The 25,013-nt window shown below is 40.8% G+C and overlaps 1 protein-coding gene across 7 annotated transcripts in view; it reads left to right on the forward strand.

Moving 5' to 3' along the window:
• The window catches only part of ENOX1 (ecto-NOX disulfide-thiol exchanger 1), a 320,291-nt gene that overhangs the window by 65,780 nt on the left and 229,498 nt on the right, over positions 1 to 25,013 (forward strand). For 6 of the 7 annotated variants that reach the window (XM_060080023.1, XM_060080025.1, XM_060080027.1 and 3 more), the window contains 2 exons: positions 16,912 to 17,055; positions 17,890 to 18,027. In XM_060080023.1, coding sequence (XP_059936006.1) covers positions 16,912 to 17,055; positions 17,890 to 18,027 — 282 coding nt within the window. Of the gene's footprint in view, positions 1 to 3,062; positions 3,172 to 16,911; positions 17,056 to 17,889; positions 18,028 to 25,013 lie in introns of those variants that run through there. The other variant, XM_060080029.1, reaches the window with a different exon arrangement.

Below are 25,013 nucleotides of genomic sequence, written 5' to 3' on the forward strand. Positions count from 1 at the left end.
TTTGGAGGTCGAATAGACACCAGCAATAATAACCACAAAAACAGTCAATCCATAAGTTAATCTCAGAGCCAAGATGAGGGCCAAATTACCCACATATCTTTAAAATGGTACTGTTATTTTATTTATCGTGAGTCCAAGGACACCATAACTCCTGGTGATGATTATATATCATGTTCCTTGAAGATGCAGTGGACTTCACTTGTATGAGTCACTCAACAAATTTGTATGTGTGCATTTTAAAATGTAGATTTTAGTATTATTCAGGTATGGTGAAGCCAAGAGATCAGGGGAAGGCTGCCATTGAAAAGATAGTGTGTCACTCACATTTCCTAAGAGGAGAGAGTATGCGTGCCACCCTGGGAGGTGGGTGGGCACAGGGGGAGCCACCAGGGTCGGTCAGGATGCAGAAGGAGCAAGGGAAGAAAGTGGGCAAGAGGCTTCATGATAGTTTCTGAGAGAAGGAACGGCTGAAGCAGGGTGAGCACGTGTGGGATTGGCTAGTTTGAATCATTTCATCGGGCTCTGAGGCACAGGGGCTGTCTTTAGTTGTCCGGCGCCTAGCCCTGGGGTGATTAGGGCAGGACGATAGTGGAGTCTGTTGAGGGTATGAGCTCTGGATTGGCTAGCTCACATTTGAAGATTATGCTCCAATTGTTTGCTGTCTTTAGGAATTGACCAGCCCTGGGAGAGGCAGCCCCTCCAGTGTCAGGAAGGGCCCAGAGGTTAAAGCATCAGGAAATAGAAACGATAAAAAAAAAAAAATTAATGCAGTACGTATACATATGTATATATATGTACACACACACGTACACAGACGTACACACTCATTCTACTTATTCAGTGCATTTGTGCGGGGGGAAGGGAGAACGCATGTCTACTGTGTACCAGACGCTGTTTTGGTTGATGGCGATTTAGCAGGAAAAACATAAACAATTTTTAAAAGTCAGCTTGCCCTTATGGAACACCAGCTTGTCAAAGAAATAGTTATGTAATATAACCTCATATACTGAGAAATCCTATGGAGAAAAAATACAGCTGGTGGAAGGACAGAAGGGAACTGAAGTTACTATTTTGGGTAGGTCAGGGACGGCCTCTCTGCAGAGGGTGATGTTTCAGTAGAGAAGAGACTAAGGGGCTAGAAAAGGGCAGATGTCCAGGCATCTGGAGGAACCACGGGTGCCGAGTCACTGAGAGGATCCTGCTTGGCAGACTCAGGGAACAGTAACAAGGCCCGTGTCCTGGGATCCCCGGGAGAAGGGGGACTGTAGGAAATGAGGCGGCAGAGGTGACCAGAAGGCAGAACCTGAAGGACCTTGGAGGCCATCCAAGGGCAAAGGGAAGCTGTGTATGCTTCTGTGATGCAAGAAATTCAAGCCATATGAAGATAAGAGTTAAGCTTTGGTCTCAAAATGCAAATTAAATAGCCATCTCCTCCCTATTTTCTTCTACACTATTCAATTTTTTCAATATTTATTTGAGATGGCTTTGTTTGCAAATGGGAAAGCTTACTGTCTTTCTCCCCAAAGTTTTACATTTGGAAAATTTTTTTTTCATAGTTGAAAACAAACAAAAACTTACCCATATAATGCAAAAAGACAGCTTTAGATCAGGAGTGTTGGAAGATGACTCTCTGTACCGCTGAGTTCTTTGGCATATATGTGGCATTTAAATAAAATGAAATACAATTTGAAAACCACCACACTTCTGAAAATCTAGAAGAAGAAAAAAGATGTGGGAACAATCAACAATTTGCTTTCATTTTCTGTTAAATCGTGATTTTTTTTTCACTTGGTATCGTTTACTAAATATAAAGTAAAATACACTCACAATCTACTTAACATAAGCACGCCCAGAAAGAAAGGCTCATTTCACATCTAATTGTGGATATTGTTCCTTTGTTAAAAATTCATAGGGTTTATAAACGTGTCCATTAAGTACTGGAGTCTCCATTATTTCCCCAGCTCTTTTCCCACTGCCAATTCTGATCAGAATTTTAAAACACCCCTCTCTATGAAGGTGTTCTCTGAAGAACAAAAAGCGGGGGTGGGGGGAGGTAGAAATTATGAATATAACTAGAAAGACCTTCTGACCAAATATGCTGCGGTTTCCGGATTTAGTTTCAGTATAATGTAGGTAAATGGACAGGGCAGACCATATTCTGTTAACCTCAGCATCATGTTACTGCTCTAAAGTTCTGCCTCTCAGCAATCTTTAAATGTGGTATTAACTAATAGCTGGCCGGTTGTTTGGTTGTTTTGCTTTTTGGAAAATGGAGGAAACCGAAGAGTAGGCTGTTGGCTTAGCTTCTTCTCTGTTCTGGTTCTAACGCCCCTCCACCCTCATTAGCGAGACCTGAGTCATGTATCACTTCTTAATATTGGGCATGTTGTTTGCTGCAGTGGACAAGACAAGCAATACTCTGCAGTTCAGTGTCTTGGTTAATCTCCATGTGGGGCCCCTATTGCTTATACTTCATGTGCTTTCATTGATTTGGGTCAAGAATATGCACATACTAGAAAACTAATGGCAGGGAATTCCCTAGTGGTCCAGTGGTTTGGACTCGGTGCTTTCACTGAGTGGGTCTGGGGTCAATCCCTGGTTGGGGAAGTAAGATCCTGTAAGCTGCATGGCATGGCCAAAAAGAAAAAAGAAAGAATGAAAAGTAATAAGAAAATATATTTAAAAACTATTAAAAAAGTAAATTAATTTTTTTTAAAAAAAGAAGCAAAAATGGAAACTAGTGCAGAATATAAAATAAGACTGTGTAACTGTACATAACAAAACTGTGATCACGTGGCATGGAGGAAAAACACTTTTCTGGATTTCATATGTAAACTTACAACCATTGTATTACACTTAATATATTTCAGAAATCACCTTTTCTCCTCATATGAACTTATTTTTGTAATTTAACTCAGCAAGAAGCTTGCAAATTCAGGAACAATTTGAGCTCAGTGCAACTCTGATTGGAAGAATATAACCTGTACTTTATCCTGCATCACTTTTCAGTATTCACTCACATCTTCTCTTTAGTTTGCTGCCCTGCGTCAAATGGCCTAGTCATCTCCCTGGTTCCCGAGTGTGTGATCCAACGGCAGATAACACAGCCAAAAGATCCCTGCCGCTGTTGGCCATTGTTCTGAATTTCGTTTACTGGATTAAGTCATCAAGGTGATAATACTACACGCTTCTCCCACGTTTGATCTCCTGGACCACAGGAGTTTACAGACCAAAACAGTGATGCTACTGCCAAACCCTGCCACTCACAGCCTCCAACCACCTAGCTTATTATTCTGGTGTCGTGTGAACCAACAGTGAATCAAGCCAAACTACTGATGGAAAAAAACCAGGGAGACCAGAATGTGGACTTTTCGGGGGGCGGGGTAGTTGGTGTGAAGATGCGCTCACAGAATTGTCATTGGGGGAGGTTTTGCTGCTGGTTTGTAATCCAAAGAATTCCTCTATGGGAACCTATCTAAAGGGATCTGGATTTTAACCATCAAAAAGTCTCACCGTGTTGCCAGTAATGCTTCGTTTCTTTCAGTTCCTCCAAGAGGCATTATGCGTTAGCCCCTCACATAACTCGTGAGATGCGGAGTGAAGGCATACAGTGGAGAAGCTCAGGGAACTGGCCCGGGGTGAACTTGTGATGAGAGCTCTCTTGTGATGTACAAATTGTGCTGGCAAACTGCTGTGCATGTTTTTACAGGAGAGGCACAAAGCGGGTCCCCAGACCAGCTCTCAGGGTTTAAGACTATCTTCACTGGGAACAAAAAAGTGACTGCCACAATGGTGCTGATCCTGATAAGCACGCAGTGGGAGCTGGACTCAAGTGTACATCACACAGTAACACAGACCCTTGTGCTTCCAGCCCCTCCAGTCGCCAGTCCCCTGGGAGAGGAATTAGAAGTTGGGATTTCTGGTTCACTCAGCTCCCAGCTTTACCCGGCCCTGAGGTACCCCCATTTCCTACTTCTTGTAGCTCTCCTTCATGGTGGAAGGCAGAAAGCAGGCTTGAACTCCGGGCCAGCCTGGCTGCCAGCTGCCAGCGGAATGCGATAGCTTGTGAAGTAAGAGAGGTAGGATGGGAAGGGGTGCTAGCGCAAAGCGGGTGAGGAAAAGGAAAAGAGGACTAGTCACCTGACTCTACCTCCCAGCCATCCCACTCATACGGCCCTGACCAGCCTTTCCATCTCGCCCTCTTTATCTCTCACTATCATAGTTCGTTAGGTGGCAGAAATGTGGTGGGAGTGTTGGTAAACTGGAGATTCCAATAGAAGTTGTCTACACAGGGATAGCGGTTCTAGGCAAGCCTCGATGGCGATGATACTTACACCAAGCTCTCAGCTCAGACCACAGATTGACCCTCATTATATGTATTTGGACAAAATTAAGCCCGACATGGGGCTAAAGCATCTGTGAGGTTGTCTGATAAAACCTAACCCATTAAAACCCTCAGACTGTCGATCATCCCTAGGTAGACATCTTATGCATATGTTCCCCACCTCTGTTTCTCTAGACGCACAATGAATATTCTAAGAAAAATGTGCTCCTCCATAAAGCCTGGGTCTTCAGATGTTTTCCAGCAGACGTTTCCGCTGATGGGTTCAGATTCTTTCCCCTGTCTACTTTTACAACTGAAGTAGAAGGGTCAGGGTGGCTGAATGGGGGTGGGGTGAGGGCCGTGCAAAGACACAACAAGGCTTCCAGGTCCTGATGACCAAGGGATACTCAGACCCTGGTTCTACTTCACCACGACAGGCTGTCTCCTGGCAGGGTGCCAATGCTGGCATTTTTCCCTCCAAGCATCTCTGGCTTCATGTTTGCTTACTGCTCCAGCAACTCCTGATTTCAGCCTACTTGTCTTTCTCTTGTTTGGGCAGTGGGGGAAGGAGGAGAATGGTAGGCGGGGAAGCAAAGAATCTTAGAGATTTTTCCTTCCTTCCTTCAAGACTAACAATCCATTAATAAGTAGTTATATCCAGAATCCAGTTGTTGTTGTTTTCTTATAATAGGCAGGCTCTGAAGAGTATCTAGTTTGCCACACTGCAGCAAGCTCAAGTTTGCTAATTTTTTTTTCAGTTGAACTATAGTGGACTTATTATGGTAGTTTCAGGTGTACAGCATAGTCAATATTTTTGTATGTTATACTCCATATAAAGTAATTATAAAATATTGGCTCTATTCCCTGTACTGGTACTGTATCTTATTTATTTTATACCTAGTAGTTTGTACTCTTAATCCCCTTCCCTCTCCCCACTGCTAACCACTAATTTGTTCTCTACATCTGTGACTTTGTTTCTGTTTTGTTGTATTTGTTCATCTGCTAGCACTTCTTACTTTGCAGACCTTTTGGAGACGGGGTCTGTGTCTTGCTCACCACTATATTCCTAATCTCAAGCACAGTGACCCACATACAGTAAGCATGTAATAAAGATCTACTGAGTGAATGCATCCCTGGGGGATGAACTAACCCTTTACCCCAGACTCCTCCAGTCAAACCAAGAGGGACCTCCTAGTCGGGCTCTTTGTTGGAGAAAAGTTCCCCAAATCTATAACAATAGAGGTCCAGGCTAAGACAAACTAAACCCTGGGCTCTGCCAGTCCTTAGCATTGTGACCTGGGGTAAATGGGCCGGTGTTAATTTTCTGAAACTTAGCTTTTCTTCTTTTGCAAAAAAGTGCTAATAACATCTGTCACATAGGTTGTTGTGAGTTCTCATGAAATCAAAGATGTGGGACTGTTATATAGTAAGCTGTTTTCCCACTGGGTGCCTCTGGGGGAGGGCTGAGGGAATGACTCTCCTTTCACTTTATAGACTTCAGCTTTTTTTTTTTTTTTTTTTAACTCATTCCAAGCATTAGTATTAGTAAAAAATGCCTTTAAAATAAAAATGTCCTTATGAGAAGATTAGTTTCCATCTACCTGACGTATATGGATGTTTATTCTCAGATCAAAAGGAACCGCGTCACTGCATTTCCATGCAAATCTCAGTACTCAGAAAAAGGGCAGTTGAATTATCTGGTAAATAGGAAGGGTAGCAAGTGTTTGGGGAGCGTGTTTGAATGAAGATGGTGTCTCCTATTAAAGTAAGGGTTTAGTATTAGGAGATTTTTCTGTGGGAAGCCTGGAAATGATGCTACACTTAGTTTTCATGTTGATTATGTATCTCACGGTTTTATCTACCCTATTTTTAGCTTGTTAATAATTAATAAAACTCTTTGTGTTGTAGAGATTGTATCAGATTGACGTGCTGGATAAGCTCGTGAACACACGTCTGCTTCATCGTGCAAGTAATAAAATCATTATCGTGATTGCATTAATGGGCCAGGGCCTGGTGAATATTTGTAGCTGGCAGCCACGTGATTCTCAGGTGCCATCACCTCATACCCTGCACTGCTTAACCACCACTAGTTGCTGCTTATTTTCTTAGTCATCATTTTACAGTAAACATTGTCTCATAATACGCCATAAAATTTAGAAATGCACAAGAACAAGAACGTCAGAGTTCTTGAATAGCAGAGGATCGTTTTCATTAAGACTAGAAAGGGGAAAACATGATAATGCTAGCGGGAATTCTTTTAAAATATTTGTTTAGGTTGGGTTTAAGCCATCTAGTTGTGAAAATAATAAACCATGGTAGCAATAGCAATATACTGTAATTTCCACAAAGCACATTCAGCATAAGTTCTTTTTTTTATACATAATAAAACCATAAATAAATATGATTACTCTCAGCTCACATGAAATTACTTTCAGCACCAGATGTTTTTCTCTCATACCTGTCTTCTTTAGGGTCAGTTTTTGCTTGCCCCCCGCCATCACCACCGGTAATATGTAAGTAATCTGTGAATAAATAACTGGGATGGCATTGGATCTTGAACTTCAGTTTGGCGAGTTGGAGGGGAGACGGATCTTTGTTTGTCTCACACGCAGTAGGCAGGAAGGGGCCAGATGGCACCTCAAAACAGCCACTTAAAACTTCTCAGTCTCCAGGCACCAGCAACTTTCTTCTGGAGGCCTCACCCCACATCGTATCAAACATACGAAATGCACTCACATGTGACATTCAATATAATTTTGTCTATAGGACTTTTGGACAGGATTTTTTTTTTTTTTTTTTTTTTTGGCCATGCTGAGCAGCATGTGGGATCTTACTTCCCCGACCAGGGATCGAACCTGCACCCGCTGCAGTGGAAGCGTGGATTCTTAACCGCTGGACCACCAGGGAAGTCCCGGGCAGGGTTTTTATAATTCTGCTTTTGAAATTATTTTCCTACAAGTTGCTCATTTCATTTACAGCCAGCTCTGACTCCTCCATAACCGTGCGGGCTCAGAGACTTTTTCCAGTGCGACACAGCCCCACTTACAAATGATTTCTAGCTCAAACGATGTCTATATGGATATTAACTTTGCTAATTAGAGAAGTTGTCATAATACAAAATGCATAGGCATTTCATTAATTAACTATTTGCTTTTGATCAAGTGCATTTCACTGCAGGTTGACACAAGCCATTTTCAGTTCTCCAACATTATCGTAGACTTCGGTGCCTTTAGTGCCTTGTTGGTAACACAGCCGTAGTTAGAAAAGTAGGTGACTTTCCCAGGGCTGGATGGATTTTTAATGTGGAAGATAGGAGTAGAGAAAGAGATTCCATTTGAGGAGCTTAGTCCTCCAAATGCCATCCCCTTGTACAGAGGAAGGGCTTCTATTAAGACATGCTTAAGGGGCAGATAGCACTGAGTGTCAGGGAGTATGAGTGTTCATGGGAGGAGGTGGGGTGGAGCAGCACATTTACACCTTTCTGTGGGAGGGGAGAGAGAGAGAGAGGTGGGAGGAGGGAAGGAAGGGAAGGAGTTACGGTTATAGCAGCAGTGTTTTACAGTGACCTTCAACCTTGTCTTCAGTGCTGGAACCTTCCCATCAGCATTTATCCCACCCCCTCTTTTTGACTCTTGCCAAACACAGCCAATATCAACTAAAGTTTGCCCCATTTCCTCAGGCTGCTCCCTGCCAGCCTAGAATTTTCCAACTGGATATCTCGCTGCATATGCAGTACTCGTGCCCTAGTAGCCCTCCCCCAACTAGCCCAACACCATGTCACCATCTCTGACTCCCTGAAGAGGAAAAAGGACCAACCATCCCAGGGAACCCAGGACCCCCACTATCCTGCCCACTGGTTACAGAGCATCGGCAAGGGCTGTGCGTGCTCATTTCGAGAAGAAAAAACAAGGTCTCCAGCCCCCAGTAACACACTAGAGGTGAGGTGTCCTGCTCAGGGGGCGATCAACTGCTGCGGGGCTAATGCTTTATTCATCGTGTTGCAATGGCATCATTAAGAGCACATTAGTTTAAAGAGTAACTAATATGTTCTCGGTGAGAAACATTAAACAGGATGAGCAACCAGCTAAGGCCGGTCAGGGTCTGATCCAGGTTTTATTGCAGGTAGATTTCCATAGATTAAAGAGCTCTAATCAGGGCTTTTTGGAAAACAGATAACTCAGTTACTAGAGTTTGCAGCCATTTAAGGGTCAGTTTTTCACCCACTACAATTAAAATGTTCCACGTGGTAGCTTAATATGTTTTCCGTGGTTGGGTCAAGGTGTAAAATGAGTGTGTAATGAAAAAAAAAAAAACGAATGCAAAACAGCACAAATTATAGAGTTAAATATACTCTGCTTTCCCTTACATAAGAAGATAATAATGTTCACAGAAATCACTTTCTGTACATAAGTGTGGCTGAAAAGACCAGTATGTGAATGATATGCCTTAATACACTATGCATTAATTGAAAAATCTTCTTTGATTTGTGGCGCCATCCATGGTTTATAGAGGTTACCTCTCCTGATGGCTGTGTCTTTGAAGCCAGAAATCCACCTGAGGTCTGTTTTGGAGGCGTTACCCCCTTTCTCAAAAGGACTCTTCCTCTGGTCTCTCTGCTGCTCTCTATCGGCAGCCTGTAGTTTTACCATTTCAAGTGTAGCTTTTTTGTAGTTCCAGCTTTCTGTTTACGTTGTCTATTCTGTAGAACTTTTTGAATGGGAAGGGAAGAGAACAGAGAGGGTGCCAGCAGGAAAAAACTCGTCGTTTGAGTGGAAGCAAGAATTCTCTGATACGTCCTTATTTATTTTAATAAACTTGTCTGTGACTTTCTTATTTGGCGGTTATGCCTCAGTGTCCCTATTCAGGGGCTCGAGGAGTCCCAAGGCCTACACATGACTGTAGAAGTAGGATTGAAAGACGGAGCTCAGCTATCTATTTTCTGGATAAGGGCTTTGCTGCAGGGAGACTTTTTGAACTGTTAAGGCTATTTTGAAACAGTTGCCTGTCAGAAACATTTTGGGGACTTTTGTATCTGGGAGAAGTTAGAAGTGATGAACTCTCAGGTTGGAATCTTGATGTTCTATGAGCTTGGGTGTGTTTGTCCTGATTGATAGGTATCCATTAATGAGGGGAATTAGTTGACCCATGTCATGTTTCATAAACAGTCTTCAAGTATAATATTGCCCTTCTCAGAAAATCTGAAATATACTAAGTATGGAAGGTGTCTCTACAAAGACTTTGAAATTACATATTTTTATCATAGTTGCTTCCAGTCCTATTTTCTTTTCTGTTTTTAATGGAAAGAGAAGTACTTTACTCCTATAGTCTCAAGCTTTCTCTTTTATTATTTTCTTCAATTTAGAAATATAAAGTGTAATTTTTTTTAAAGCAAAGAGTTCCTGAAAACAAAATAATTTTACCTCTGTCATTTCTCTACACTTACGTATGTAATGCCGAGTAGTATTTTTCTTTGTATCAAAAGATAATTGGCTTTATCTGCTATACTGCCATGCTGGTTGAGTTATCTCTTTGGCAAAGTTGGTTATTTTGTTTGATTTCATCATTACAGAGGGAGGCCTTCTGTTTCTCTCATATTCATTCTCTCTTTTTCTCTTTCAACACTGAGTTCTTCGAAGACAGATATGTCATGGGTAAAACTTTATCATCCATTCAGTAACCATTTCCTCCCTAAGCTGGAAGGATGACGATCTGTAGTTTAAAATTGGCTACTTGACAAAGTAGAAAAATGGAGGATGTAATCACAGACCCTTAATGGCATTTTGTGTTTGAGAAATGGCCAGACCTGCTTTTTATCCTCTGTGGTGCATGCCAAATTGAAACTGTTCCTTTCTTCCCCTGATTTCACTTCTTTAGCACTATAGGTATATGCCTTTGTTACACTAATGCAGCACTTAATGGATCAGGCGATGCCGTTATTTATAGATTTCAGCTTCTCCAAAGAGCAGCTGGGAAGAAGTCTCACGAAAGGAGAACATCGCTGTAACCTGCTTATGACCCTACATTGGTTACCAGGGAGGTGTGGAATCTTAGATCTTGGAGAATGACTTGTGAAGCACACCAAGAGCTTATCTGGAAAATTCTAACATTTTAAAAAAGTTGTCTTTGATACTTGTCTGTGTTCTAGTTTCCAACAGCACTTTTCCCTTTTGTATCCTTTAGCTTTCAAACCTCCAACCTTTGAGACTGGACCCTGGAACTGAATTTTGTCTTTTTGTTCCGTTATTACTTCCTTCTTTCCCTTTCTTATTTTCCTTTTTACTTTCTTTCCTTCCTTCTGTGCCTGAATTTATTTGAAAAACATACGTGTGTGTGTGTGCGTGCGTGTGCGTGCATGTGTGTGTATATAAAATTTTATATACGTAATTTATATGATGATTTAAATACATTTTAAATTTATAAATACATTATAATTTTATATGTATGCTGAGCATCTGGCATATTCTAGGTACTATGCTTGCTCCCTGCAGGGATGCAAAAGTGGCCAGTTTCCATGATCATTCTAAGCATGTTGTTTATTGGGGACATAGACATAAACAACTAATTAGGATATGAAGTTACAAGTGCTGGTATAGAGAAAGGTTCAGAGCACTGTGGGAACACAGAGGAGGGAATACATACCTCCTTTGTCTTCTTGCCTTAAAGGGCAAACTAAAAACTACTTAGAACAGGAATGGCATTTTTCTCCTCAGGTGCACTGTGCTGTGAGGTATGTCACATCATGACCCCTTTGAAAAGAGTTCAATGGTTTTATAAACATGTGAGTAAGATACTAAAGAAGGTCATAGGTCAGGTATTAAAGAAGACCTTTTGATTTCATGGCTTTGATAGAAAGGACTACAGGGTCCAGCACTGCCTGAATCCATCTTAGCCCAGTTCCATCCTCTGCCCATACTGTTTCCAAGAGGTGACTTTTCTGTCCATTTCCAAGTAGGATCTTTCTAGCTTTATTTGATACAATATTCCTACCTTATGATTCTCTTCATCAGAAATTCCCCCACAAAATCTAATTCCTCATAAACTTTAATATAATTCAAATCTCTTCTTCAAAACCTTAATCCTTTTATTTCATACTAATCAGGAGACATCAATCATTAATAACCAACATCCTGTATATTTACCAGATGTGAAAACTTCATCATGTGTTATCACGTAGTACTTTAGGTAGTCTCTGCTATCAGCTGCCTCCTTATAACCCTCTTCAAGCTCTCTCCTCTAAAGGGTACCCACCATCCAAAAACTACTCCCATCTAAGAAGTCAGCAGCAACATAGACTTTGCTGACATTTCTGTAGAGGGCCCAGAGGAAAGGTTTACACTGTCTATTTCCCAGTGAAGCATCTCAAAGTCCGCTTTAGTCATTTCTCTTCTCTGAAGTCCCCTTTTCTCATGAGTGGCTACCAAAGATCCCTTCTTTCTTTCCCCTCAAAGCACTTAGCCTTGGTGTCCTTTTTTTTCTCTTTTTTTTTTTTAACCACTTTAAAAAAAAAAAAAATTATTTATTTATTTATTTTTGGCTGCATTGGGTCCTCGTTGCTGCACGCGGGCTTTCTCTAGTTTCGGCAAGCGGGAGCTACTCTTTGTTGCAGTGTGTGGGCTTCTCACTGCGGTGGTGGCTTCTCTTGTGGAGCATGGGCTCTAGGCACGCAGGCTTCAGTAGTTGTGGTGCGCGGGCTCAGTAGTTGTGGTGCACGGGCTCTAGAGCGCAGGCTCAGTAGCTGTGGCACACAGGCTTAGTTGCTCCGCGGCATGTGGGATCTTCCCGGACCGGGGCTCAAACCCGTGTCCCCTGCATTGGCAGGCGGATTCTTAACCACTGCGCCACCAGGGAAGCCCCTTTTTTTACCACATTTTGCAGAGCAATTCTGCTCTGCCTCGAAACTTGCAGATTCCACCCGTCTCCTAGATCAGTGTAAGAGGACCCATTCTCCTTAGAAGCCTGTTTAGTAATCCTCTACCATAATTTAAGCATGTCTTTGTGATCCTTTTGTGTTTGAAGAGATAATAGTGAGAATTTTATAAAACTGATGAAAGACATTAGGCTCTTCTGGTTGTTCCTCAGTGGGAGAATTAGTCTGAATTACTTCACTTACCATTATAGGAAGCAGAAATGTCTCCCTTATTCCTAAACGGTTGCTTAAAAATCATGGGGTTAAAACATAAGTAATGTCTATCTAACAATACTCTATATTGTTTTAAACTATGAGCATTTCCATAACCTCAAGAGAACATCCTACTGATTACATGGAGATCAAAGTGAGATATTTTCTTAGTAATAGAAGCAGAAAGTAGAACTTTGGATGGGAATGCATTTTTATTTTTACTAGAATATAAACCATGATAATGCTAGTGAATACTTCCTATAAAATAAGAAAATTTCAGATGTCATATGACATAAGTTTCCTTTGGAATGAACTCTCAACAAGACGTTAATAAATCAGATTTTCTCACTATAATTATTCTTCTATTGAAGTAGGTATAAACCTAAGGACTTAAGTCAAACAAAATCATCCTTTTAAATTAACAAAAGAAAAATTTTCAAGACTAAACTCAACTCCACCCCCTTTTAATAGGAATCTGTGTTTTATGGACAGTTACAGATGGATTTTATTACTCACGGTATGTATGTGTGTGTGTGTGTGTGTCCGTCCTTGTGTTCCTTGGGACCTTAGACAGGTAGAATGAGTTGTGTTTCTTAGAGCAGGAGAAGCCTGCGTCATTTTTTTAGGCCAAATAGTATTTTCTTAGGCTTGGTGAGTTTCAAAAACTATTTGCCCCATTGATACAGCTCAATGAAATTCTGAGCATAAATATGTCTTGTTGAACAGTTATGAAATTGGGTCTGAGGTTTTGTACTTGAATGTACCTTAACAAAGAACAGGTTAGATTTCAGCTGAAACCTGGACAAAACTGTACTGTTATCCTTGGCATTTTGTACATCTGATTGTTTGGGGATGATCTTACTTCACTAAAAGCTGTAAATAGAAACTGCCAATTTCACAATTCATCATGAATCTCTTGAAATCTTTTGCAGTTGCATAGGTAGAAAAAGAAAAACCTAGAGAGAACATTTTATGCATCTTTTAAATTACATTATATTATTTTATAAAGGAACGGTGAAAAGGAAGAAATATTCTGGTACAACTTAGATGTGACACAGAAAACTAGGGCAACGCTTACTTTTAGAAATATCAAGTGTTACTCACTGTTTTAAAATTAATTACATAATTATCCAGTAGAACACAAAGATCCCAGGGTACCTTAATGGAAACACTACACTTTCAAATAAAATAATAATAATTAGCACCTACTATATTCCAAGTGCTTTATTAGCTATAATTTCTAACTCCCCACATCTCTGTGTGTAAATAAACATTAAGAATATTAATCTTTTCTATAGTTTAGAAATAAGAAAAGTAAGGCAGAGACATTCATTGGAATGATGAATTAGGCATGGCCTTGAATCATTTAAAGAGGCAGGTACTCAATAGGAACAATAGATGTTAGTAGAGTATAAAAATCACTCTTGTAACTATTCATAAATTACCAGGTGATAGTTAATTTAAAATATGACCTTTCTCCCAAACCAAATCACTTTAAATTTTTTTTTTTTTTCGGTACGTGGATCTCCCATTGTTGTGGCCTCTCCCGCCGCAGAGCACAGGCTCCGGACGCGCAGGCTCAGCGGCCATGGCTCACGGGCCCAGCCGCTCCGCAGCACGAACCCGTGTCCCCTGCATCGGCAGGCGGACTCCCAACCACTGCACCACCAGGGAAGCCCCACTTTAAAATTTTTAAAGAATTGAAAGGCATCCTTGGGCTTCCCCGGTGGCACAGTGGTTAAGAATCCACCTGCCAATGCAGGGGACATGGGTTCGAGCCCCGGTCCGGGAAGATCCCACATGCCGCGGAGCAACTAAGCCCATGCGCCACAACTACTGAGCCTGCACTCTAAAGCCTGTGAGCCACAACTACTGAGCCCGCGTGCCACAGCTACTGAAGCCTGCGCACCTAGAGCCTGTGCTCCGCAACAAGAGAAGCCACTGCAGTGCGAAGCCTGCACACCACAATGAAGAGTAGCCCCCACTCGCCACGGCTAGGGAGAAGCCCACACGCAGCAATGAAGACCCAACGCAGCCAAAAATAAATAAATAAATAAATTTATTTAAAAAAGAATTGCAAGGCATCCTTGAGTCTATTGGAAATGCCTAAGACATGACAGAACTTCCTTTAGAGTCACCATTCTAGGTACGTGGCAGCCGCATGAAGTTGTATGTCATTCAAACCATTGGATAGGGAGATTGAAGAGATGTCATACATAGAATGTCACCGTCTCATTAGGGGATGAATTCAGGTTTACAAACCACAGCTTGCCAAGGAAGCTGTACTTTTTGTGATGAAACAGTAGCGGTTTTGTTACTATTCTCGGTGAAACAGTATCAGTCTTAAAATGGAGGTGGAAAGCGTAGGTAGAAGCTAAGGGCCACCAGGACACTCGATTCCCCTTAGTAATACCACGGTCACTGAAGTGAAAACTAACACTGGAACAGTTATAAAGCCAAGGAGAGCTCCCACCACCCCTAAAATACTGTAGCGAAAAAGGCAAAGTGAAACATGGCCAGTCAGGCGCAAGTCATAAAGCCTACAAAGTAAAGGGATATTCTCTGATACAGTGTTCCAGAACTGCAGACTCACTGGACAGGAAAAAAAGTTGTGATTAATGCCCGTTTGGGGAGAACTTGAGCTAGAAAAAGAACCAGCCAACTAAACTTCACTGGGGAGATAAGTAAGACAAATAGTGACTTTGCAGTAATCTGAAGCGCCTCTCCTCCTGGGCCATTTGAGCAAAAGAATGAACACATTGTAGCCTGACTTTGCTTTGGTGTTCTGACATGGCTGGAGGTGGAGAGAGGAAAATGCTTTGAGGTTTCACCACAGAAATGTTGCTGGTCTGTGGCTAGCTAAAGGGAAGGCATTTTGGTTAGCTATGTGTTGATGTTATTGGGTGTATTTTATATGGTGAGAATCTCTTTGTCTGATGGCATCCACTGCCTGGGACAAATGATGCATATAATATATAAACACGTTCTGAGTTTATTTGGGTGGTAGAGTCTAATTGTGAAGTTTGAAACATTTGTCCTGAGTACAGTTTGCTCCCAAAGTTGAAATCATTCACTACTTCTTGATGCAGGTGTTTATCTTCCTGATAGACTATTGGAAATAATTCCCCACCATCTCTCATTCCCCTATGTCTGAGGGCTAGGGATTTGTGGAGACCATAGAAACGATTTGCTCAATATCCACCTATCCTTGAGATATTGAAACCTGAGCTTCCATTTGAATTAAACTTATACTCACCTGGCAGTAAGGGTTTTTTTGTTTGTTTTTTGGATTTTTGAGAATACAGTGTTCAAAAGGATCACTGATTCTTGCACCTAAGAATCAAAGAAATAAAAGAGCATACCATAAAAGGTCCAAACTTCATACTAGATACACTGACAGACTATAACACTAATTCTAAAATATATATTAGCAGAAAGACAGTTGAAAAATTTTCCAAATTTGTGCCTAAATAAAGATAAGTACTTCGAATTCAGTTGTTCTACCAATCCACTTAAAATTCAAACTTCTCAGATCAGCCATCCAAGTGATATGTTTTGTCTTCCAGTCTTGAACTGGTGAAAGTGCTCGTAAAATATGTACGTAGGAATGGTATGTCTTTTCATTTTTAAGGATGGAGAGAAGGCATAGCATTTTATAAATGGTACAACATAGAGGGACCCTTTGTAACTTTAAGTGATGTTTTGGTTTTTGTCTTTTTCAGAAAGGTGCTTTGAAAAGTCTTATAAAAATACATTTCTAGATAAGCTGTGCAATTCTCGGGAAAATTCAGACCAAACAAATTGCGGCCAGTTAAATTTACCTTGTCATAGAACTAAGAAAACAAATGCTTTTCCTCTGCTGCCCCAGCACCCTCTGCATGTTCTTCGACGCGTGGGCAGCACACCATTCTTCCCTTTTGCCTTTCCTGACGATTGTAATTTGAGCACACTCTTTACCAGTCTCGCAGGGAGTAGCTCCTTGCTTTTTTTTCTCCCTCTTCCCAACTTTTTCTCCCTCTCTTGAATACATTTCACAGACGACCGTCTTCGAAAATAACAACATCAATTAATTTTTTAACTTAAAAAAAAATCACATTTAGCCCCGCGTCTGCCCTCTCCATTGATGTGTCATGTTCAGAGCAGGCTGTGAGGGTCTGATTAGTCCTGTTTGTGAAGGCTCTTCAGTAGGAGGCCAGGCACTAGCCGCTCCACAGACAGGCTGTTTATTTCTTCCAGCCCTGCTCCGGGTGGTTTGACAGTTGACCCGCACATCTCCCGGGCTCCAAGACCAGACCAGAGAAGGATGCAGCTTCGCCTCTGTGCCTCTCACTGAAAGCTGTTCTTTGTTGTTTATTTGTTTGGTTGTTGTTGTTTGTTTGTTTTGAACAGACAACAGTTTTTCCCATGAGAGGTCCCCCAGTTAACAATTACACTTTCTCACCGCACTGCTCTTTTTCCCCTTTTGCAGAATCTGATGATCTCCGTGGGGACCCTGCACTCAGCCATCAAAGCACTCCCACCCCTCAGGATGCTCGTAATTCAGTAGTAGATGCAGGCAGCGTTGAAAGCATCACACAGTGTCCCCAGCAGCTTCCTCAGATGATGGCTGCAGGTAAATGTTGGTGGCCAGCACGGAACACAAACAAGGCATTTTGCGTCTTAGTGGAAAGCCTCCCCAGCCATGAAAATAAGTATTGAACCAGGAGCCTGGGCTCCTCAAAGAAACCAGGCTCTGGAACTAGTGAACTTCAAAGAGCATTCAGTCAAATTTAACTTACTTTGCTGACCTTTTTTAAGCTCTGTGCTATTTGTCTTCAATATTATTTATTTGTTTATTTTGTTTTGATGAAAGCCTGTGCTTATAAGAAATATTTTGGGAGTCACTTTAGAAAGACACCTGCATTTCCTTAATGTACTGATGTAAATAGTTTGTAATGAAGGAATATGTTACAAGGTAACACTTAATAAATTCAGTCAGGACCAATTTGACTGCTGACAGCTGATTTTAGAGATTTTATTAGATGGTTAGAGGGTGTGCCTGCTTCAGAATTACACTCGGAAACAGATGAGTTTATTTATTCTAAGCCAATTGACTTGTTTTACCCAGAGAGTCCTCTGGCTTTGCCTCTCCACCAGGGAACTTAACTATTGTTTCACCTGGAGAAGGAAGCGATTCTTCAGTTTTTTCCAGGGGTACTTCCTTAATGGCATGCTGTGTATAATATAAACTGCATGTCATTCAGTTTCCTCCCAGAATGTATTTGGAAACTCTTTTATGTTTGCGTCTGGAGAAAGCATTGCTGTAGATTACAGTGCTGTTATTTTTTGTGGTTTGGGAATGTGCTTAAACGAAGCCTCACGTCTCTAGAAATGCGATTTGTTTTCAAAGAGACACCATTGCCTGTGGACTCTAAGTCAGCGTTTCTTCCCCCCTACCCCATCACAGCAGCCGATGGTTTGGGGAGTCTCGCGATCGACACGACCCAGCTGAACATGTCAGTGACGGACCCCACCGCCTGGGCCACCGCTATGAATAACTTGGGCATGGTTCCCGTGGGGTTGCCTGGACAGCAGCTCGTGTCGGGTAAGCTTTCTCCTGGGTTGGAAGATGCCTGCAGCCACGCCACTGGGTGTGGGTGACAGGTGCCTTGGCAGTCTTGGCACGCGCAGGTGTTGAGCCCGGTCTGGGATCTATGACCGGGGCATGGTTTGGCAGGCTGTGTGCTTGAGATTCTTCTCCTCATCACCTCACTCTCCTGCCTAACAGCCATTCTCAGAAAAAGCCACACGCAGTTATCTCTCACTGGTGGCACTGCAACATCAATTTTGTATTTTAAATGGGTAAATAGAAGAGCTAATATTTGCTTTCCAATTTACAAAACTCTTACACAGACGTTACGCCATTTGATTCCACAGTCTTCTCTGAGACAGGTATACACTTAACGGTGGTCGTGGCTCTTGTTCATGTTCCCATGTTAAAAACAGGGAAAGAGGGGACCAGAGTTTGGGTGACTTGTCCAGCACTGAAGTGGCAGAACTTAGAAACCCAACTCAACGGACACTGCATTCCCTGTTTTCTTGCCGTCACACTTTGAAATAGTAATAACAGTCGTGTATTCATTATAGAAAATGTTAGGAGGTGTCACAAAGTAGAAGGTCATTTGAAAGAGTTGATCATTTAATTCAACACATGTTTATTGCAGATTTACCATGTGCCCTGTAACAAGTGCTTTGGGAAATAGAAAAAAATATATATGTATATAAGTGTCCTCGAGGGTTGAGGGAGCATATCTCCCCAAACTGAAAAACACAGCGACAAAAAACAGCAATAAAAATAATGTGTAGAATCAGGTGCTAAGAAGTGGTTCAGTAATTTCCAGAAGGATCAATGCCTGGGGCTCTGAGGGAAGATGTTATCAAGGAGGTGGGACTTGAGCTGTCTGGAAAGATACATAGGGCTTCAGTATTCACTTAACTCATTCAACACACATTTTTTCCCCTACTTACTTACTTACTTATTTATTTTATTTATTTTTTATAGCAGGTTCTTATTAGTTATTTACTTTATACATATTAGTGTATACATGTCAATCCCAATCTCCCAATTCATCCCATACACACCCCCCACCCGCCGCTTTCCCCGCTCGGTGTCCATACATTTGTTCTCTACATCTGTGTCTCTACTTCTGCCTTGCAAACCAGTTCATCTGTAACATTTTTCTAGGTTCCACATACATGAGTTAATATACAATATTTGTTTTTCTCTTTCTGACTTACTTCACTCTGTATGTCAGTCTCTAGGTGCATCCATATCTCTACAAATGAGCCAATTTTGTTACATTTTATGGCTGAGTAATATTGCATTGTATATATGTATCACAACTTCTTTATGCATTTGTCTGTTGATGGGCATTTACGTTGCTTCCATGACCTGGCTATTGTAAATAGTGCTGCAGTGAACATTGGGGTGCATGTGACTTTTTGAATTATGGTTTTCTCTGGGTATATGCCCAGTAGTGGGATTGCTGGGTCATATGGTAATTCTATTTTCAGTTTTTTAAGGTACCTCCATACTGTTCTCCATAGTGGCTGTATCAATTTACATTCCCACCAACAGTGTAAGAGGGTTCCCTTTTCTCCATACCCTCTCCAGCATTTGTTGTTTGTAGATTTTCTGATGATGCCCATTCTGACCATTGTGAGGTGATAGCTCATTGTAGTTTTCATTTGCATTTATCTAATAATTAGTAATGTTGAGCAGTTTTTCATGTGCTTCTTGGCCATCTGTATGTTTTCTGTGGAGAAATGTCTATTTAGGTCTTCTGCCCATTATTGGATTAGATTGTTTTTTAAATATTGGGATGCATGAGCAGTTTATATATTTTGGAGATTAATCCTTTGTCCACTGATTCATTTGCAAATATTTTCTCCCATTCTAAGGGTTGTCTTTTCATCTTGTTTATAGTTTCCTTTGCTGTGCAAAAGCTTTTAAGTTTCAATAGGTCCCATTTGTTTATTTTTGTTTTTATTTCCATAACTCTAGAAGGTGGGTGAAAAAAAGATCTTGCTGTGATTTATGTCAAAGAGTGTTCTTCCTATGTTTTCCTCTAAGAGTTTTATAGTGCCAGGTCTTACATTTAGGTCTTTAATCCATTTTGAGTTTATTTTTGTGTATGGTGTTAGGGAGTGTCCTAATTTCATTCTTTTACATATAGCAGTCCAGTTTTCCCCACACCACTTATTGAAGAGGCTGTCTTTTCTCCATTGTATATCCTTGCCTCATTTGTCTTAGATTAGTTGACCACAGGTGCATAGGTTTATTTCTGGGCTTTCTATCCTGTTCCATTGATCTATATTTCTGTTTTTGTGCCAGTACCATAGTGTCTTGTTTACTGTAGCTTTGTAGTATAGTCTGAAGTCAGGGAGTCTGATTCCTCAAGATTGCTTTGGCTATTCAGGGCCTTTTGTGTCTCCATACAAATTTTAAGATTTTTTTTGTTCTGGTTCTGTAAAAAATGCCATTGGTAATTTGATAGGGATTGCATTGAATCTTTAGATTACTTTGGATAGTGTGGTCATTTTCGCAATATTGATTCTTGCAATCCAAGAACATGGTATATCTCTCCATCTGTTGGTGTCATCTTTGATTTCTTTCATCTGTGTCTTATAGTTTTCTGAGTACAGCAGGTCTTTTACCTCCTTAGGTAGGTTTATTCCTAGGTATTTTATTCTTTTTTGTCACAGTGGTGAATGGGATTGTTTCCTTAATTTCTCTTTCTGATCTTTTGTTATTAGTGTATATGAATGCAAGAGATTTCTGTGCATTAACTTTTGTATCCTTCAACTTTACCAAATTCATTGATTAGCTCTAGCAGTTTTCTGGTGGCATCGTTAGGATTCTCTATGTATAGTATGATGTCATTTGCAAACAGTGACAGTTTTACTTCTTCTTTTCCAATTTGTATTCCTTTTATTTCTTTTCCTTCTCTGATTGCCATGGCTAGGACTTCCAAAACTATGTTGAATAATAGTGGCACGAGTGTACATCCTTGTGTTGTTCCTGATCTTAAAGGAAATGCTTTCAGTTTTTCACCATTGAAAATGATGTTTGCTATGGGTTTGTCATATATGGCCTTTATTATGTGGAGGTAGTTTCCCTCTATGTCTACTTTCTGGAGAGTTTTTATCATAAATGGGTGTTGAATTTTGTCAAAAGCTTTTTCTGCATCTATTGAGATGATCATATGGTTTTTATTCTTCAATTTGTTAATATGGTATATCACATTGATTAATTTGAATATATTGAAGAATCCTTGCATCCCTGGGATAAATCCCACTTGATCATGGTGTATGATGCTTTTAATATGTTGTTGGATTTTGTTTGCTAGTATTTTGTTGAGGATTTTTGCATCTGTATTCATCAGTGTTATTGGTCTGTAATTTTCTTTTTTTGTACTATCTTTGTCTAGTTTTGGTATCAGAGTGATGGTGGCCTCATAGAATGAGTTTGGGAGTGTTCCTTCCTCTGCAATTTTTTTGGAAGAGTTTGAGAAGGATGGGTGTTAGCTCTTCTCTAAATGTTCAGTAGAATTCACCTGAGAAGCCATCTGGTCCTGGACTTTTGTCTGTTGAAAGATTTTTAATCACAGTTTAAATTTCATTACTTGTGATTGGTCTGCTCACATTTTCTATTTCTTCCTGGTTCAGTCTTGGAAATTTATACCTTTCTAAGAATTTGTCCATTTCTTCCATGTTGTCCATTTTATTACCATAGAGTTGCTTGTAGTAGTCTCTAATGATGCTTTGTATTTCTGTGGTGTCCGTTGTAACTTCTCCTTTTTCATTTCTAATTTTATTGATTTGAGTCCTCTCCCTCTTTTTCCTGAGGAGTCTGGCTAAAGGTTTATCAATTTTGTTTATCTTCTCAAAGAATCTTCTTTTAGTTTTATTGTTATTTGCTATTGTTTTCTTTGTTTCTATTTCATTTATTTCTGCTCTGATCTTTAATGATTTCTTTCCTTCTAACTTAAAGTTAGTTAACCTTACTAACTTTGGGCTTTGTTTGTTCTTCTTTCTCTAGTTCCTTTAGGTGTAAGGTTAGATGGTTTATTTGAGATTTTTCTTATTTCTTGGGGTAGGATTGTATTGCTATAAACTTCCCTCTTAGAACTGCTTTTGTTACATCCCATAGGGTTTGGATCATCATGTTTTCATTGTCTTTTGTCTCTAGGTATTTTTGGATTTCTCTTTTATTTCTTCAGTGATCTCTTGGTTACTTAGTAACGTATTATTTAGCCTCCACGTGTTTGTGTTTTTTACGTTTTTTCCTCTGTAATTGATTTCTAATCTCATAGCATTGTGGTCAGAAAAGATGCTTGATATGATTTCAGTTTTCTTAAATTTACCAAGGCTTGATTTGTGACCCAAGATGTGATCTATCCTGGAGAATATTCCGTGTGCACTTGAGAAGAAAGTGTAATCTGCTGTTTTGGATTGGAATGTCCTATAAATATCAATTAAATCTATCTGGTCTGTTGTGTCACTTAAAACTTGTGTTTCCTTATTAATTTTCTGTCTGGATGATCTGTCCATTGGCGTAAGTGAGGTGTTAAAGTCCCCCACTATTATTGTGTTACTGTTGATTTCCTCTTTAATAGCTGTTAGCATTTGCCTTATGTATTGAGATGCTCCTATATTGGGTGCATATATATTTATAATTGTTATATCTTCTTCTTGGATTGATCCCTTGATCATTATGTAGTGCCCTTCCTTGTCTCTTGTAACTTTCTTTATGTTAAAGTCTATTTTATCTGATATGAGTATTGCTACTCCAGCTTTCTTTTGATTTCCATTTGGATGGATATCTTTTTCCATCCCCTCACTTTCATTCTGTATGTGTCCCTAGGTCTGAAGTGGGTCTCTTGTAGACAGCATATAGATGGGTCTTGTTTTTGTATCCATTCAGCCAGTCGATGTCTTTTGGTTGGAGCATTTAATCCATTCACATTTAAGGTAATTATCGATACGTATGTTCCTATTACCGTTTTCTTAATTGTTTTGGGTTTGTTTTTGTAGGTCCTTTTCTTCTCTTGTGTTTCCCACTTAGAGAAGTTCCTTTAGCATTTGCTGTAGAGCTGGTTTGGTGGTGCTAAATTCTCTTAGCTTTTGCTTGTGTGTAAAGCTTTTGATTTCTCCATCGAATCTGAATGAGATCCTTGCTGGGTAGAGTAATCTTGGTTGTAGGTTCTTCCCTTTCATCCCTTTAAATATATCACACCACTCCCTTCTGGCTTGTAGAGTTTCTGCTGAGAAATCAGCTGTTAACCTTATGGGAGTTCCCTTGTATGTTATTTGTCGTTTTTCCCTTGTTGCTTTTAATACTTTTTCTTTGTCTTTAATTTTTGTCAATTTGATTACTATGTGTCTTAGCATGTTTATCCTTGGGTTTATCCTGCCTGGGACTCTCTGCATTTCCTGAACTTGGATGGCTATTTCCTTTCCCATGTTAGGGTAGTTTTCGACTATAATCTCTTCAAATATTTTCTCGGGTCCTTTCTCTCTCTCTTCTCCTTCTGGGACCCCTACAGTGCAAGTGTAGATGTGTTTAGTATTGTCCCAGAGGTTTCTTAGCCTGTCTTCATTTCTTTTCATTCTTTTTTCTTTATTCTGTTCAGTGAATTCCACCATTCTTTGTTCCAGGTCACTTATCCATTCTTCTGCCTCAGTTATTCTGCTATTGATTCCTTCTAGTGTATTTTTCATATCAGTTATTGTATTGTTCATCTCTTGTTTGTTTGTTCCTTAATTCTTCTAGATCTTTGTTAAACATTTCTTGCATCTTCTTGATCTTTGCCTCCATTCTTTTTCTGAGGTCCTGGATCATCTTCACTATCATTATTCTGAATTCTTCTTCTGCAAGGTTGCCTATCTCCACTTCACTTAATTGTTTTTCTGGGGTTTTATCTTGTTCCTTCATCTGGTACATAGTCCTCTGCCTTTTCACTTTGTCTATCTTTCTTTGAATGTGGTTTTCATTCCACAGGCTGCAGGATTGTAGTTCCTCTTGCTTCTGCTGTCTGCCCTTGGTAGATGAGGCTATCTAAGAGGCTTGTGCAAGTTTGCTGATGGGAGGGACTGGTGGTGGGTAGAGCTGGCTGTTGCTCTGGTGGGCAGAACTCAGTAAACTTTAATCTGGTTGTCTGCTGATGGGTGGGGCTGAGTTCCCTCCCTGTTGGTTGTTTGGCCTGAGGAAATGCAGCCCTGGAAGCTACAGGCTCTTTGGTGGGGCTAATGCCAGACCCTGGGAGGGCTCATGCTAAGGAGTACTTCCCAGAACTTCTGCTGCCAGTGTCCTTGTCCCCCTGGTGAGCCACAGCCACCCCCTGCCTCTGCAGGAGACCTTCCAACACTAGCAGGTAAGTCTGGTTCAATCTCCCATGGGGTCACTGCTCCTTCCCCCTGGGTCCTGATGAGCACACTACCTTGTATGTGCCCTCCAAGAGTGGAGTCTCTGTTTCCCCCAGTCCAGTCGAAGTCCTGCAGTCGAATCCCACTAGCCTTCAAAGTCTGATTCTCTGGGAATTCCCCTTCCCATTGCCAGACCCCCAGGTTGTGAAGCCTGATATGGGGCTCAGAACCTTCACTCAAGTGGGGGGACTTCTGTGGTATAATTGTTCTCCAGTCTGTGAGTCGCCCACCCAGTGATTATGGGATTTGATTTTGTTGTGATTGCACCCCTCCTACTATCTCACTGTGGCTTCTCCTTTGTCTTTAGGTATGGGGTATCTTTTTTGCTGAGTTCCAGTGTCTTTCTTTCGATGATTGTTCAACACTTAGTTGTGATTCCTGTGCTCTTGCAAGAGGGAATCACACACTCAGCACATTTTTTGAGACACTGTCCTCGTGCAGTGGCTCCAGCAGTAAACAAAATAGGCATGGTCCCTGCCCTCCCAGAATTTGCAATGGAGAAGCAACAGTTATTACAGTGTGGTCATTGTTATATGTCAAAAGGACAGTTCACTTTTGCGCATCAAGTTAGCTGAGGGTAGGTGGTATGCATTAAGTAGGAAC

This window comes from Mesoplodon densirostris, chromosome 17 (genome assembly GCF_025265405.1).
Source record: "Mesoplodon densirostris isolate mMesDen1 chromosome 17, mMesDen1 primary haplotype, whole genome shotgun sequence".
In the NCBI taxonomy this organism is placed as follows: Eukaryota; Metazoa; Chordata; class Mammalia; order Artiodactyla; family Ziphiidae; genus Mesoplodon; species Mesoplodon densirostris.